The sequence below is a fragment of the Hyla sarda genome, chromosome 1 (genome assembly GCF_029499605.1).
Source record: "Hyla sarda isolate aHylSar1 chromosome 1, aHylSar1.hap1, whole genome shotgun sequence".
Classification (NCBI taxonomy): Eukaryota; Metazoa; Chordata; class Amphibia; order Anura; family Hylidae; genus Hyla; species Hyla sarda.
The window spans coordinates 180,967,428-180,985,005 of record NC_079189.1 but is presented as its reverse complement, the minus strand read 5'-3'; the positions used below and the strand labels follow the sequence as shown (position 1 = coordinate 180,985,005).

The 17,578-nt window shown below is 42.6% G+C and overlaps 2 protein-coding genes across 8 annotated transcripts in view; one reads left to right on the top strand and one right to left on the bottom strand.

Moving 5' to 3' along the window:
• LARP7 (La ribonucleoprotein 7, transcriptional regulator) overlaps window positions 1-16,447 on the bottom strand; it is a 43,212-nt gene extending 26,765 nt beyond the window's left edge. The window contains exons 1-6 of one of the 4 annotated variants that reach the window (XM_056564986.1): window positions 16,308-16,447; window positions 12,148-12,361; window positions 6,887-6,987; window positions 6,241-6,324; window positions 5,506-5,670; window positions 4,873-4,981 (exon numbers count right to left, since the gene is read on the bottom strand). In XM_056564986.1, the coding sequence (XP_056420961.1) occupies window positions 4,873-4,981; window positions 5,506-5,670; window positions 6,241-6,324; window positions 6,887-6,987; window positions 12,148-12,361; window positions 16,308-16,370 (736 nt within the window). In that variant the 5' untranslated portion in view covers window positions 16,371-16,447. Of the gene's footprint in view, window positions 1-4,872; window positions 4,982-5,505; window positions 5,671-6,240; window positions 6,325-6,886; window positions 6,988-12,147; window positions 12,362-15,841; window positions 15,980-16,087; window positions 16,209-16,307 lie in introns of those variants that run through there. The other 3 variants (XM_056564992.1, XM_056564999.1, XM_056564976.1) reach the window with 3 other exon arrangements.
• ZGRF1 (zinc finger GRF-type containing 1) overlaps window positions 1-17,578 on the top strand; it is a 171,535-nt gene that overhangs the window by 53,266 nt on the left and 100,691 nt on the right. For 3 of the 4 annotated variants that reach the window (XM_056564962.1, XM_056564952.1, XM_056564944.1), the window contains exon 1: window positions 16,206-16,436. The gene's annotated coding sequence lies outside the window, so the exon portion shown is untranslated. Of the gene's footprint in view, window positions 1-16,205; window positions 16,437-17,578 lie in introns of those variants that run through there. The other variant, XM_056564937.1, reaches the window with a different exon arrangement.

Genomic DNA, 17,578 nt, shown 5'->3' with positions numbered 1-17,578 from the left:
CTTATATTTGTAGCCCAATTTCTCTCGAGTAAGGACGTACCTCATATGTCTATGTAAAATGTTCGGCGGGCGCAGGAGAGGGCTCAGAAGCGAAGGAGCGACAAGGGGATTTTGGAGAGTACGTTTTTCAGAAATGGTTTTTGGGGGCATGTCGCATTTAGGAAGCCCCTATGGTGCCAGAACAGGAAAAAAAAAAACACATGTCATACCATTTTGGAAACTAGACCCCTTGGGGAACGTAAAAAGGAATAAAGTGAGCCTTAATACCCCACAGGTGTTTCACGACTTTTGCATATGTAAAAAAAAATATATATTTTTTCACTAAAATGTGTGTTTCCCCCCAAATTTCCCATTTTTGCAAGGGTTAATAGCAGAAAATACCCCCCCAAATTTGTAACCCCATCTCTTCTGAGTATGGAGGTACCCCATAAGTTGACCTGAAGTGCACTACGGGCGAACTACAATGCTCAGAAGAGGAGGAGCACCATTGAGCTTTTGGAAAGAGAATTCGTTTGGAATGGTAGTCAGGGGCCATGTGCATTTACAAAGCCCCCCGTGGTGCCAGAACAGTGGACCCCCCCACATGTGACCCTATTTTGGAAACTACACCCCTCACAGAATTTAATAAGTGGTGCAGTGAGCATTTACACCCCACTGGAGTTTGACAGATCTTTGGAACAGTGGGCTGTGCAAATGGAAAATTAAATTTTCCATTTTCACGGATCACTGTTCCAAAAATCTGTCAGACACCTGTGGGGCGTAAATGCTCACTGTACCCCTTATTACATTACATGAGTGGTGTAGTTTCCAAAATGGGGTCACATGTAGGGGGGGGGGGGGGTCCATTGTTCTGGTACCATGGGGATTTTGTAAACACAAGTGTCCTTCAATTCCGGACAAATTTTCTCTTCAAAATCCCAATGGCGCTCCTTCTCTTCTGAGCATTGTAGTGCACCCATAGAGCACTTTACATCCACAAATGGGGTATGTTCTTACTCAGAAGAAATGGGGTTACAAATTTTGGGGGGCTTTTTTCCTATTTTCCCTTGTGAAAATGAAAAATTTAGGGTGACACCAGCATTAGCATTTAGTGAAAAAAAACTTTTTTTCATTTTCCCATCCAACTTGAATGAAAATTTGTCAAACACCTGTGGGGTGTTAAGCTGCACTATACCCCTTGTTACATTCCGTGAGGGGTGTAGTTTCCAAAATGGGGTCACATGTGGGTATCTATTTTTTTGGGTTTATGTCAGAACCGCTATAAAATCAGCCACCCCTGTGCAAATCACCAATTTAGGCCTCAAATGTACATAGTGCACTCTCCCTCCTGAGCCTTGTTGTGCGCCCGCAGAACATTTTACGCCCACATATGGGGTATTTCCGTACTCAGGAGAAATTGCGTTACAAATTTTGGGGGTCTTTTTTTCCTTTTACCTCTCGTGAAAATAAAAAGTAAAGTACAATACCAGCATGTTAGTGTAAAAATTTAATTTTTTTACACTAACAGGCTGGTGTAAACCCCAACTTTTCTTTTTCATAAGGGGTAAAAGGAAAAAAAGCCCACAAAATTAGTAATGCAATTTTTCCCGAGTACGGAGATACCCCATATGTGGCACTAAACTGTTTCCTTGAAATACGACAGGGCTCTGAAGTGAGAGAGCGCCATGCGCATTTGAGGACTAAATTAGGGATTGCATAGGGGTGGACATAGGGGTATTCTACGCCAGTGATTCCCAAACAGGGTGCCTCCAGCTGTTGCTAAACTCCCAGCATGCCTGGACAGTCAGTGGCTGTCCGGAAATGCTGTGAGTTGTTGTTTTCCAACAGCGGGAGGCTCTGTTTTGGGGGGGGGGGGCAGTGTAAAGGGGGTGTATATGTAGTGTTTTACCCTTTATTATGTGTTAGTGTAGTGTAGTGTTTTTAGGGTACGTTCACACTGGCAGAGGTTTACAGTAAATTTACCGCTAGGAGTTTGCGCTGCTCATACTTGAAGTAGTAAACTTACTGTAAACCCGCCAGTGTGAATGTACCCTGTACGTTCACATGGGGGGGAAAACCTCCAGCTGTTTCAAAACTACAACTCCCAGCATGTACTGACAGACCGTGCATGCTGGGAGTTGTACTTTTGCAACAGCTGGAGGCACACTGGTTGGAAAACCTTCAGTTAGGTTCTGTTACCTAACTCAGTATTTTCCAACCAGTGTGCCTCCAGCTGTTGCAAAACTACAACTCCCAGCATGCAGAGACAGCTGTTTAGGCATGCTGAGAGTTGCAGTTTTGCAACATCTGGAGAGCTATAGTTTAGAGACCACTGCACAGAGGTCTCCAAACTGTGGACCTCCAGATGTTGCAAAACTACAACTCCCAGCATGCCCAGACAGCAAACTGTTGTGTGGGCATGCTATCAGTTGTAGTTTTGCAAGATCTGGAGGTGCACATTATAGAGATCATTGTGCAGTGGTCTCAAACTGTAGACCTCCAGCTGTTGCAAAACTGCAACTCCCAGCATGCCTAAACAGCTCTCTGGGCATGCTGGGAGTTGTGGTTTTGCAACATCTGGAGGGTTACAGATGTCTAGGACATCCGCGATCCCCTTTATTTTCCGGGTCACTATAGACCCAGAATAGCCGCAAATCGCAAGTGTGAATTCACTTGCGATTTGCGGCGATCGCCGACATGGGGGGGGGGGGGGGGTCTAATGACCCCCCCTGGGCATTTGCGCGGGGTGCCTGCTGATAGATATCAGCAGTCACCCTTGTCCGGTCCCCGCCCGGCGCGCGGCAGGGGCCGGAATACCCACGGACGTATGAGTATGTCCCTGGTCCTTAAGACCCAGGGCGCAGGGACGAACTCATACGTCCGTGGTCCTTAAGGGGTTAAAGGGAATCTGTCATCACGAAAATGCTAAACTATCTAAACTATCGGCATCATGTTATAGAGAAGGAGGAGCTGAGCAGATCAATACACTAAATATTTTTCCACAAAGGTAGATATAACTAGTCATTTATTGTCATGCCTAGGAGTTAAGTGAGTGATCCCAGCATTGAGATAATCCCTTTAAACATTATAATGCAGGGATGAACAAGATTTTAAACTAGGCTGCTTTGTCCCTTTTAAAGGGGTTACCCAGCGTGCTGCACTCAGCGATCTCATAGACAATGCATGGTGAGGGTATGTTAACCTCGATCTGTGCACAGGGATCTGTGGGGGGTCCAAGCAGTCAGAAGCCCTGCGGTCAGACACTTATCCCCTATCCTGTGGATTGGGGATAAATTGTCAAGCGCTGAATAACCCATTTAAAAAAGGGACCAAGCAGCCTTATTTATGATTTTACTTATTAACACTGCAAATATCGTATACACCTCTAGTGTTGCCAGAAAAAAACAATTCACAGAAAACACTAAAATTTAACTTTTATTGATTCATACACTAAAAACCGAAGCAAAGCCAAGCGACTTAAAATCTCACAGAAGATATAACAACAACCATAGAAAAAAAAAATCGTACCACACACCCAGTCTGATGCACACTAGGGCTGGGTGGTATGAAATATATTTGGTACCACCCAGCCTTAGTGCGCATCTAGGTGTGTGGTACGATTTTTTATTTTTTGAGATTTTGTGTCGGTTGGCTTTGCTTAGGTTTTTAGTGCATGAATTAATAAAAGTTTAATTTTAGTGTTTTCTGTGAATTGATGATCTTGTTCATCCCTGCATTAATAAAGTATAAGGCTTTTAAAATGAATGGCCTATTCCCAGGCTGTCAATATTAAGAGTGACTCCAGGCACCCCCAGTGATTAGCTGTTTGAAGGGAGAGCATCACAGGCTCTTTAATCTTTACATGTGCTTGGTCTTACATCACTGTCCTATTGGTAGCAGCGGTGCACGGTACTGCAGTGCTGACCCAGTTATTTGAATGGGAGAACGCTGCATTACCTTGCACCAATCCTACTTACAATGCAGCAATGCACGGACGGACACATATAAACACTTAAGAGGCGGTGTTGGCTCAACTGAGAGCCACAGTCCCTTCAAGCAGTTAATTGGTGGATGTATAAAAGCCTGGATAACACCTTTTATGTTTTTTAATAAATAAAATTGTTCTATCAAGATAAAGCATCTCATGTATGCATTTCGTTTCAGGACAATATAGTTTTAATGTTCTTTATTAATAAAGTGTGTACTGGAGGCTGCCATTACTGTAGCCTCTGTGTGGTGTGTCACTTCACAACACCTACACAGATGCTTTATGGCAGGCACAGGGCATAAGAAAGTCAAGACTGAGAGTGTCTCATAGAAAAGCATGGGCTGCTTACTGCACATGTGCAAAGCACAGATTAGGTGAATTGAAAGGGGAAGCCAGCACCATTTTCTTGAAGTCCCTGAGGAGCAGTGACCTATCAATATTATGTTCTTTATTACTCTTCAGACACCAACAAAATGGTGACAGTGGAATTGGAAAAAAAATTAAAATAAATAATAATAATAATAACTATAAAACCCCCTCTCCTTTTGCACACAGACAGAAGAGGAAGGTAGATGGGCAAGGCCAAATTTGCAGCAGTCAGACAAGTTGCTTGCTTTCACCAGATTCCTCATGTTAGCTCCCTCTGCTGGTCAACAATGGGAGATATGACAAGTTATTACATTTTTCCTATTTTGTGATAAAACCTTTTTTTTTTTTTTATTATTTCCAAAAATATTTAAAAACGTGAAAAAATTATTTAATCTCTAAAAAAACTATAACATTTACTGACAAATTCCCTTTAACAATTAGTAAACCCTTTTTTATGCTTACTGACATACTGAATAAAATAATAGATGTGGATGTGTACAACAGTGCGATTCAAGCGATTTTACTACACATCATACCTATATCTTGCGTCTCTTGTACGTTTAGCTCTGGAAGAGGTTTGTTTTTCACAGTTTTAGGAAAAATGCCTGCCTTCCTTGGTGCTTCCTCAGGGGGGTTGTTTAAGAGCTAAATAATATGGATGGGGAGAAAAAAAAATCAAGATCACACAGATTAATCACAGCTGAAAGCTTACTAAATGGGCAATATGTAGGATTAGAAAGAGGAATTGAAAGGGGAAGCCAGCACCTGTAGGTCATTTAAAGGGGTACTCCGGTGGAAATTTTATTTTTTTATTTTTTATTAACTGGTGCCAAAAAGTTAAACAAATTTGTAAATTACTTCTATAAAAAAAAATCTTAATTGGTACTCCTTTAAGGATGGGATGGAAGGTAAGGGCAGAGAGATCTGTCAGGTTGTGGCACTTGAGCAGCTCGACCCCACCTCCTTGACACAAGTTTTCATGTCCTAACAGCTATCCAGTGGTGGAAGCCTTATAGACATCTGTGTCTAGTTTTGCCACATATTGCTGCTTCATGTTTATGTGATCAGGTAATGTACATCTGTGTGTGTATATGGTCACTGTCATTAAAATATACAACTACTAAAGTAGTTAAACCATAAAGATAGACCCACACAAAATAAAAGATCACCTCAATTGCTTTGGCAGCTTGCTCTTGTGTCTCAAACTCAATAAATGCAAAACCTTTGGTGTCTCCTGTGGATTTATACCGAGGGATGCTTATATAGACCACTGTGCCACATTTACCAAACACCCGTTCTATCCAACCGTGTGTGACATTTTTGGGAAGCAACTCCTGAGAACACAAAAACAAAAGGAAAATGAACAAAAAACAGAGCCTATACACATTATAAATGTCCCCAACCTCTGTTAAACACCTTAGATGCCACTGTCACTATTGACCATAGGATTTAGGGGCTAAAATGCCAGGAACTGGACCACCTCCATTTTTGGCAGGAAGACAAAATATTTTTTTTGAGTTGTTAAAGGTTTAAACATATGTTTAACCCCTTAAGGACCAAGGGCGTACAGGTACACCTTTACAGGTACACCTGGTACTTAAGGACCAAGGGCGTACCTGTACGCCCGTGGGAATTTCGGTCCCTGTAGCGCGCCGGGCGGGGGTGACTGCTGATATCAGCAGGCACCCCGCGCAAATGCCCAGGGGGGGGGTCATCAGACCCCCACATGTCGGCGATCGCCGCAAATCGCAAGTGAATTCACACTTGCAATTTGCAGCTATTCCGGGTCATACGGGTCTATGGTCTATACCGTCTGTCAGTCTTACACTATTACTCTGTTGCCTTCATAGGTCCAACATATTCAGTACAGTAGCGCTGTATACAGATTGTCTCCACTCACTTACCGCATATACAGTACGTGCATCAACATCTTGTGGTTTCTCACCAAGTGGAAGCCGCCTTCGGATTTTTGTACTGTCCAAATTTATCTTGGAATAGAATAGAATAAATATGAGAATATTCTCAACAGAAGTTAAAGGGGTTAAAGGGGTACTCTGGTGAAAAACTGGTGCCAGAAAGTTAAACAGATTTGTAAATTACTTCTATTAAAAAAATCTTAATCCTTCCTGTATTTATTAGCTGCTGAATACTACAGTGGAAATTCTTTTCCGTTTGAAACACAGAGCTGTCTGCTGACATCTCTGTCCATTTTAGGAACTGTCCAGAGTTTAAAAGGAAATCCCCATAGCAACCATATGCTGTTCTGGACAGTTCCTAAAATGGACAGAGATGTCAGCAGAGAGCACTGTGCTCGTGATGTCAGCAGACAGCACTGTGTTTCAAAAAGAAAATAATTTCCGCTGTAGTATTCAGCAGCTAATAAGTACAGGAAGGATTAAGATTATTTAATAGAAGTAATTTACAAATCTGTTTAAATTTCTGGCACCAGTTGATTTAAAAAAAAAAAAAAAAAAAAAAAAAAAAAAAAAGTTTTTCACCGGAGTACCCCATTAAGGTGTAAGAAAGTCCTGGTGATAAACAAATACTAACCTCTACTACAGAAGAATTCTTTAAGGCCCTGGCAATAAGCTTGGGGTCTGTAGTCAATTTTTTCATTTTATTAAAAGAAGCCAAGAGCGATATGTCGATATCTAGAAAATAACATATTTTTAGTATCCTTTATATTACGTACTTCATCCAAAGAATGATCGGTGTTAGCTAGTTTATGTTCCTATACTCACACATTCAGATAGTATGTCTATTTCTTAACTGATGGTGAAAATAACAATTCTAAGATGACATTTCTTATAGCTCTGTGTTGTGCTGCTCCTCTGTTATTCTTGGTAGAAATGTATGACTAAATAGCCAACTGGGTGTTACCAGTAGGGGTCTAGTTCCTAAACTTTCTGGCACTGGTTGCTTTGACTAAATAGTGTCATAAAATCTGGAGGAAATTATCATCAGCACAAATCAGGGCTGGCTCTTCCTTTATTGACAAAAATGATGGTATTATATTAACCCCTATAACTAGGGTAAGAGCCAACAGGATCCTATCTGGGGCCTTCCATATTAGTAATGGCAGAAGGCAGTTGCCCCTTGTCTCGCTTGCTTTATATTATAACAATGAAACACTTGGTCAGTGCCCTAAGCAAACACGGCGATAATGGGTGTATGGAGGTGGGTCTGGATTTTTTCTCTTTCCTTTCTTTCTCTTTTTATATGTCTTGTATGGTTTTAAAGGGGTTCTCCGGTGCTTAGACATCTTATCCCCTATCCAAAGGATAGGGGATAAGATGCTTGATCGTGGGAGTCCCGCCGCTGGGGACCCCCGGGATCGTGCACACGGCACCCCGTTTGTAATCAGTCCCCGGACCGTGTTCGCTCCGGGTCTGATTACTGTCGATCACGGGACCAGCGGCGTGTGGCGTCACGCCTCTGCCCCCATGTGACCTCACGCTCCACCCCTCAATGAAAGTCTATGGGAGGGGGAGTGACAGCTATCACGCCCCCTCCCGTAGGCTTGCATTGAGGGGCGGAGCGTGACTTCGCACAGGGGTGGAGGCGTGACGTCACACACGGTCGGCCCTGTGGTCGCCGGTAATCAGACCTGGAGCGAACACGGTCCGGGGACTGATTACAAACTGGGTGCTGGGTGCAAGATCATGGGGGTCCTCAGCAGCGGGACTCCTGAGATCAGGCATCTTATCCCCTATCCTTTGGATAGGGGATTAGATGTCTAAGCACCGGAGAACCCCTTTAAGGTTGCAATGTAATATGGGTAAGTAATATGTAATAGTGTAGGGACACGCCCTCAAATTAGTAACATCCAGATGGCTATTTAGTCATGAATTTCTAGTATGAATAACAGAAGATACAGAGGAATCGTACAGATCTATAAAAAGATATGTTCCAAAATTGTTATTTCATGAGGAATACAATTATATACTAAGCGGGCAGGTCAAGTGAGGCCACATTTTTTTTAAATGTTTGTCATTCAAATGAACACTATGTATGCATTGTATCATGTCTAGCAGGGGTCTGAAATTCCCAGGACTACGAGGAAAGAATTCATAAGGCCCTGCACTTGTCCATTCACACTATATAAACCTTGCCCAGAAATATTCCAGGTGGACATTCCGTGGGCATCAAGCACTGACATAATAAGATGGTGCTAGGACTGTCAGTAATGTGCCATCTTCACAAAGGCAATGCATCTCTGAGCAGATTTCGTATAAAGATTAAACATGTTCATTCTTTCAGGGGAGTCTGGGATCAGGAAGGTCCACAACGGAACCTCTGCCTCAGAAATTCTGTAATGTTAACGGGGAAAACAATGGAAGGCTGCTTCACAAGATTTTTTGGAATGGAATTCTGCTTAGAAAATGAATAGTGTAAATGAGCCTTTACTCTTTGGAGATGCAACTAGCATTCAGAAAAAATGCCCACAGATCTCTATAAATTTCTATTTTTAACTATTGGAAATTCCTTGATGGCCATTTGATGGGATGTTTCTAGGAGTCTCCCTTTATTTTTGGAATATCATTTTCTTGTTATTTCAGATTTCTAGTCATGAAAATGAACCTTAATCTTCCAATAGGTTTATAACCTTGCATAATGGTTTAGCCCTCAACTGCTGTTCTTATACAACCATCAGCAACAAAATCAATAAGGCCCAATGATATATTCTCAGTGAATACCACAATAAGGACTACACACCAGGTAAGGAACACTATGGTCCCCCATACACACTGACCCTGGTGACTTACATTTGTCAAGGGCACGCTCATGAATCAGCTCAACACACTCATTGTCCTAAAACAAAAGTGACACAAAGCCAGCATGAAACCATTCTCCCCTACTGTGATACCAAATAAGAGACCCCAAGTCCATCTGTATTCCATATGCCGATTTCCCATCAAGTTAGTTATTTGGGATTACAAAGAAATTTCCTGTTAGTATTCAGCGAGTGTTTCAATAGGTCAGAAGGAATGAGATGGGTATAAGATGAGGGGCAATAAACTAAAGGACACAACAGAACTACCATGAGACTAGAGTACCTCATTCTGGAAGGAATAAAGTTCACTATACTGCTGAGCTATTACTTAAGATATAGAATTTAGTGCCATTCAATTTAACCGAAAATATGAGAAGTATTTAGTAAGCAGGAATGCTGCACAGTACATCTGTGGTTACTAGAGGTGTATACGTGCAGGATGTTGCTCATAGGACTGTGATACTGTAGCAGTGGTCCCCAGCTCTGCAGCTGCAACTCTACCTGTCTTGTCAGTTCAGAAAATAGCTCTAGAATTCTACATTGCAGGATGATACAATAGCTCCAGAGAAACATGTAACCAATATTTAATATAAAAAAAAAAAAAAAAATGATATCTATAATATATATATATATTATATATATATATATATAGTAAATTTGAGTAGCCGTATTAGTCCAGTGATGCAAATCATAAAATGTTGATGTAACCTGTGTCTTCTGCTTATGAGCTTAGATTTGCTTTGGACTTGATAAAGGGAGGAATCCCGAAAGCTTGTCTCTACAAAATGCTGTTAGGTATTACAAGATACTGCATATATATATATATATATATATATATATATATATATATATATATATATATATAGTCATGGCTGTAAATGTTGGCACCCCTGACATTTTTCTAGAAAATTAGGTATTTCTCACAGAAAAGGATTGCAGTAACACATGTTTTGCTATACACACGTTTGCTCCCTTTGTGTGTATTGGAACTAAACCAAAAAAGGGAGGAAAAAAAGCAAATTGGACATAATGTCACACCAAACTCCAAAAATGGGCTGGACAAAATTATTGTCACCCTTTCAAAATTGTGGAAAAATAAGATTGTTTCAAGCATGTGATGCTCCTTTAAACTCACCTGGGGCAAGTAACAGGTGTGGGTAATATAAAAATCACACCTGTAAGCAGATAAAAAGGAGAGAAGTTCACTTAGTCTTTGCACTGTGTGTGCCACACTAAGCATTTGAATGAGGAGGAAAAAGGAGGCCCTTATGTCCAGCGCTGCTCGGTCCAGAGATGGTTCAGGCAAGATGTAGGTTTAAAAGGTTTATTTATATATCAAATAAATAAAACTATTATTTAAAAGTGCATGCAGGCAATTAAAAGTGCATTGCCTGCATGCACTTTTAAATAATAGTTTTATTTATTTGATATATAAATAAACCTTTTAAACCTACATCTTGCCTGAACCATCTCTGGACCGAGCAGCGCTGGACATAAGGGCCTCCTTTTTCCTCCTCATTCAAGTACTTTACGGGTTCCTGCCCAGGATACCGGTCTAGGCACCTTCGGCTGCAGCACGGGTTCCACCCAATACCCCCAAAACGGGGAGACACGCTTAACCCCAAGAGGGTCACCAGGTGAGAGCACACCCTGCTGGGGGATCCACCTGGGTTTTCCTGTTTGTACGGTATCACACGAGGCGCTGCCCTCTCTTTTTTGTTTCCTCAATTTCCTTCCACACTAAGCATGGACAACAGAAAGAGGAGGAGAAGAGAACTGTCTGAGGACTTGAGAACCAAAATTGTGGAAAAATATCAACAATCTCAAGGTTACAAGTTCATCTCCAGAGATCTAGATTTGCCTTTGTGCATATTGTGCAACATTATCAAGAAGTTTGCAACCCATGGCACTGTAGCTAATCTCCCTGGGCGTGGATGGAAGAGAAAAATTGATGAAAGGTGTCAACGCAGGATAGTGTGAATGGGGGATAAGCAGCCCCAAACAAGTTCCAAAGATATTCAAGCTGTCCTGACGGCTCGGGGAGCATCAGTGTCAGCGCAAACTATCCGTCGACATTTAAATGAAAGGAGACCCAGGAGGACCCCACTGCTGACACAGAAATAAAAAAGCAAGTCTACATTTTGCCAAAATGAACTTGAGTAAGCCAAAATCCTTCTAGGAAAACGTCTTGTGGACAGATGAGACCAAGATAGAGCTTTTTGGTAAAGCACATCATTCTACTGTTTACCGAAAACGGAATGAGGCCTACAAAGAAAAGAACACAGTACCTACAGTGAAATATGGTGGAGGTTCAATGATGTTTTGGGGTTGTTTTGCTGCCTCTGGCACTGGGTGCCTTGAATGTGTGCAAGGCATCATGAAATCTGAGGATTACTAATGGATTTTAGGTCCCACTGTACAGTCCAGTGTCAGAAAGCTGGGTTTGCGTCTGAGATCTTGGGTCTTCCAGCAGGACAATGACCCCAAACATACATCAGAAAGCACCCAGAAATGGATGGCAACAAAGCACTGGAGAGTTCTGAAGTGGCCAGCAATGAGTCCAGATCTAAATCCCATTGAACACCTGTGGAGAGATCTTAAAATTGCTGTTGGGAAAAGGCACCCTTCCAATAAGAGAGAGACCTGGAGCAGTTTGCAAAGGAAGAGTGGTCCAACATTCCGGCTGAGAGGTGAAAGAAGCTTATTGATAGTTATAGGAAGCGACTGATTTCAGTTATTTTTTCCAAAGGGTGTGCAACCAAATATTAAAGTTATTGGTGCCAATAATTTTGTCAAGCCCATTTTTGGAGTTTGGTGACTTTTCCTCCCTTTTTTGGTTTAGTATCAATACAAACAAAGGGAATAAACACGTGAATAGCAAAACATGTGTTACTGCAATTCTTTTTTGTGAGAAGATTTTCAGGGGTACCAACATTTATGGCCATGACTAATATATACACACACATATATATATATATATATATATATAGTTATTTATTTATGAAAAACTGATCTGTGGTACCATGTCAGAACTTACAGCCATCTCTGGATTTTTCAATTTGCTCCCTCAAAAAACGATCTTTGTGAAGGTTGACATCACCAAACCAAAAGTCTACCAGTTTGGCAATGTCGGCCAGCAGCTGTTTCACCCTGTAACGTTTCTTTTTCTCACGATCCTTCCTGGTCTCCGTGCTTTCATCTTCCTTCAGTTCATTCCTTGGTGTATCCATCTCCATCTCTGCCATAGTCATCTATATGTATAAAAAAAAAAAAAATATATAAGAAACACGAGTTATCACATTTTTTAAGAGCATATTCACAGTTTATAACTACATGGTTTTTGGGATGGAAAGCTAAGGAAACAGGGATTTTTCTTTTTGGAATTTAGTTTTTTCCTCTTTGCCTTTTAATAGCCAAAATGCTTTCAATTTTCCACCTACATTGCGCCACCAATTGTATTTGTAAAGACATCACTCATTTTTTACCACAAAATATGGTGAAACTAAAATGTAATTATTTGTGGGGCAAAATTGCTAAAAAAAAAAAAATATATATTAAATTTTGCTACTTTTTGGGGCTTTTGTTTCAACACCGTGCACTTAATCTTTATTTATTCAATGATACCCAATTTATACAGGTTTTATTTTATTTTACTACTTTAAAAAAATTACTATGTTTTGTGTAAAAATTGGTACGCTTAAAACTGTCCTTTTCTAACCCTTATAACACTTAAATGTTTCCATATATGGGGCAGTGTGAGAGTAATCTGCAGCCTTTATTGCTACCATTTTTGTTTTTATGGTTGCCAAACATATAAAATCTCCTTTTTATTTCTTAGCCAAGTGTTAAAGAGATGGAGCCGAGCTGCTCCATTACTGCTCGAATTAGTGAAGCTGCCGCAGTCAGATAGTGACTCCGGTGGGCTCATTTTAGTACCGTATCCGGTTTTGTTGCCAGACTGAAAACCATGGTATGCCACCGTTTTAAAGGGGTATTCCAGGAAAAAAACTTTTTGATATATATCAACTGGCTCCAGAAAGTTAAACAGATTTGTAAATTACTTCTATTAAAAAATCTTAATCCTTTCAGTACTTATGAGCTTCTGAAGTTAAGGTTGTTCTTTTCTGTCTAAATCCTCTCTGATGACACCTGTCTCGGGAAACGCCCAGTTTCGAAGAGGTTTGCTATGGGGATTTGCTTCTAAACTGGGCGTTTCCCGAGACAGGTGTCATCAGAGAGGATTTAGATAGAAAAGAACAACCTTAACTTCAGAAGCTCATAAGTACTGAAAGGATTAAGATTTTTTTAATAGAAGTAATTTACAAATCTGTTTAACTTTCTGGAGCCAGTTGATAAATAAAAAAAGTTTTTTCCTGGAATACCCCTTTAAGTCCAGCAATAAAACTGATGCGGTGCAAAAATGAGCCCACCGGAGTCACTATCTGACTCTGGCAATCTCTTTAAAATGAATGAGATGCGGAGCGGGTCCGGCGTGGATACGGCAGCGGTTGGTCTTGACATTTTCCCGCCCGATCCAGCAACCGTTAGGCTAAGTTTCCACTTGTTTTTTTTTCTGGAAGTTTTTGGATATCTGCCACTGCAGTTTTTGAGCCAAAGCCAGAAGTGTATTCAAAAGGAATAGGACATATAAAGGAAGGACTTATACTTCTCTCTTATGGATCCACTTCTGACTTTGGCTCAAAAACTGCAGTGGCAGATACTCAAAAACTGCCAGAAAAGAAAAAAAAAAGTGGAAACTTAGCCTAAGAAATCGTGGTGTGTATGCACCTTTACTAACACATATTGTAAAACATCACATTTATTGATATGCATTAAACTGGTTCCACAAATGGTTAAAACCACAGGTCACAGTCCACTGATCAATATAACTTGCTCTCAGTCGAGAGTCTGGATAACAGGCGTCTGCACTACGTACTAAGAAAATGGACTGGGATACTGATGATTAAAATATTAACCCTTTGCCTCCCCATCACGTTTCGTGGTACCTGTAGAGCAGTGGTTCTTAACCTTGTTGGAGGTACCCCACCAGTTTCATATGCGCATTCACCGAACCCTTCTTAATTGGGAAAATAAAATATGATTTTTTTCAAATTCAAAACATAGGAGGTGTATATTTAAGTATATATTTATACATAGGTGCACAAAATGAACAAAACCATTAAGAACCATTAAGTGTTCCCCCCTCCCACATTAGGCAGACAGTGTCCCCCCCCCCCCCCCCCCCCCACATTAGGCAGACAGTGTCACCCCCCCCCCACATTAGGCAGGCAGTGTCCCCCCCCCCCCCCACATTAGGCAGGCAGTGTTTACCCCCCCCCACATTAGGCAGGCAGTGTTTACCCCCCACCCCACATTAGGCAGGCAGTGTTTCCCCCCCACATTAGGCAGGCAGTGTTTCCCCCCCCCCCCCCCACATTAGGCAGGCAGTGTTTCCCCCCCCCCCACATTAGGCAGGCAGTGTTTCCCCCCCCCCCCCACATTAGGCAGGCAGTGTTTCCCCCCCCCCCCCACATTAGGCAGACAGTGTTCCCCCCCCCACATTAGGCAGACAGTGTTCCCCCCCCCCACATTAGGCAGGCAGTGTTCCCCCCCCCCCACATTAGGCAGGCAGTGTTCCCCCCCCCCCACATTAGGCAGGCAGTGTTCCACCCCCCCCACATTAGGCAGGCAGTGTTCCACCCCCCCACATTAGGCAGGCAGTGTTCCCCCCCACATTAGGCAGGCAGTGTTCCCCCCCACATTAGGCAGGCAGTGTTCCCTCCCACACATTAGGCAGGCAGTGTTCCCTCCCACACATTAGGCAGGCAGTCCCCCCCCCCACATTAGGCAGGCAGTGTCCCCCCCCACATTAGGCAGGCAGTGTTCCCCCCCCCACATTAGGCAGGCAGTGTTCCCCCCCCCCCACATTAGGCAGGCAGTGTTCCCCCCCCCCCCCACATTAGGCAGGCAGTGTTCCCCCCCCCCCCACATTAGGCAGGCAGTGTTCCCCCCCCCCCACATTAGGCAGGCAGTGTTCCCCCCCCCCCCACATTAGGCAGGCAGTGTTCCCCCCCCCCACATTATGTAGGCCAGTGGTCTTTAACCTGCGGACCTCCAGATGTTGCAAAACTACAACTCCCAGCATGCCCGGAGTTGTAGTTTTGCAACATCTGGAGGTCCACAGGTTGAAGACCACTGATGTAGGCAGTGTTCCCCCACAGACATACAGCCTCCAGCCATATACAGTGTATGGTTGGAGGCTGTATGCCTATATACTGTCCACTTCAGTGCTCCGACCACCACTCCGGCTATAGCAGTAGGTCTCGGGACCGGTGGTCGGAGCACCGAAGATGACGTGCCGCTGGTCACTTACCAAGCTGGCCAGCGCGTGTCTTCCTCCTTCTCTATCCTCCGGTTCTCGGCGCCTTCGTTTCCATGGGCACACGCACGGGACGTCAGTGACGTCCCGGCGTGCGCTATGTCCCGGCAGCCCTGCGTTTTTAAATTTAACGCGGGGCCACAGGGAGTTAATAGTGATGGGGGAATTGCCCCAGTCGTTACAGGGACTGACTCACCGAACCCCTGGGGTTCAATCGAACACAGGTTAAGAACCACTGCTGTAGAGAGAGGCACATGCAGCCTCACACCAAGGTATACAGACCGGAGTATGCTGTCCTTAGGATAGGTCATCAATGTGGTTTCTTTGAACAGACTTTTTAAATGAGATTTACCCACTATAGTAGGTGACATCACTTCAGAACTAGTGGGGGTCCGACTGTCAGGAACTACTGTTCCCATGGCTGGGCCCTGTACACACACTGCTCCAAGTAAATACCGCATAGTGTTACCATCATCCAGCACCAGATCTGTTACTGTGAGTGGTCACATGACAAGACCACTAGTCGCAGCACATATACTTGATGACTATAGCTGCACTGTCCACTATTACCACGATGCACCAAACAAGCTTTACTTACTAGAATTACGAGCGGCTATCACATGTCACTCACGACTCATCCACAAAATAGAAGCGGACCGAGGACTGACGTCACTACTGCGCGACCCACAAAAGGACCCACAGCGCCGAGGGTGTGCGCCGCAGTGCCTGTGTTACCATAGTAACGTTGGTCTGACTGTCGTTTGCTTTCACCGTTTTGTCAGTAAAAGAAATAGTTAAATTATTTTTATGTATTTTACCTTACAAAATAGATTTTTTTCAGGTACAGCACGGAGGGCTGTGTATGTGCAGTTTCCTGGCATCTCGACGTGTGGGGCGCAGGGTTATGACGTCACCCGAGCGCGAAGTCTTCGAAAAAGATGTCAGATGTGAGTGTTTTTTAAAACTTTGTTCTGTATCACAGATAGGACGACAAGTTCAGTTTGTTACTGTCATGTAGTCGGGACGTTGTGGGGGTATCAGTACTGTGTGTCTGCTGAAAGTAGAAACATTGCTGGAGACCATTACTGTCATTATATGACTGGTGTCATTCCACCAATATACATCAGATAAAACCGGTCTAGCAATGTAGTAGTTCTCATTTTCTAAATATAGTGTTTCCCAACCAGGGTGCCTCCAGCTGTTGCTAAACTACAACTCCCAGCATGCTGGGACAGCCAAAGGCTGCCTGGGCATGCTTGAAGTTGTAGTTTAGTAATAGCTTGAGTCACCCTGGTTGGGAAAAACTGTCCTACATACAGAGCACTTCTGTATTGGGAACTAGCCTTCTGTGGGGGTGGGACAGGTCCCAGGAAAAAATTAAAAAAAGCCCTTGCACTCAGTCCACAAAAAAATAAGCACGTTAACCAAGTGTAGTCATATAGATATCACCATAATTGTTCTAATCTAGAAGACAGAAGTATGGTGTTATTTATATGGTGCAGTAAATGGTAAAGATTTAAGGCAAAATGTCATATTTATCAGCCTCCCTCCAGAAAATGTAAAAAATGAATCTGTAAGGCAGGGTTCACATTATAAATATGCAATACACTGAATATATACATCAGCAACCTGTCAATTTGGAATGCCAATGTATACAGCAGTGTTTCCCAATGATGGTGCCTCTAGCCGTTGCAGATCTACAACTCCTAGCATGCCCCGACAACCTTTGGCTGAAAGTTGTAGTTTTGCAACAGCTGGAGACAACCTGGATGGGAAACACTGACTTTAAATGGGCACTATCAGATTCAAAAACTTTTTATATGTTGTACATCTTGGCAAAATATTAACCTTTCCAATATACTTCATAAGAATTTTTTTTTTTTTTTTTTTTAAAGAAATCATGTTTTGTAAAATAATGGCCCTCATTTACTAAGAAAATCGGGTTGTAAGTCTATCTTGCTTTCTTACCCGACTGCTTTTTTCCCCTGGTATTTATTATTATGTCGCATCCTGTTTGTCGCACGTGGGTTTTGTTGGTTTTGGTTTCCAACTCCTCTGAGCTGTCGGGAAAAAATCCACAACAATTCAA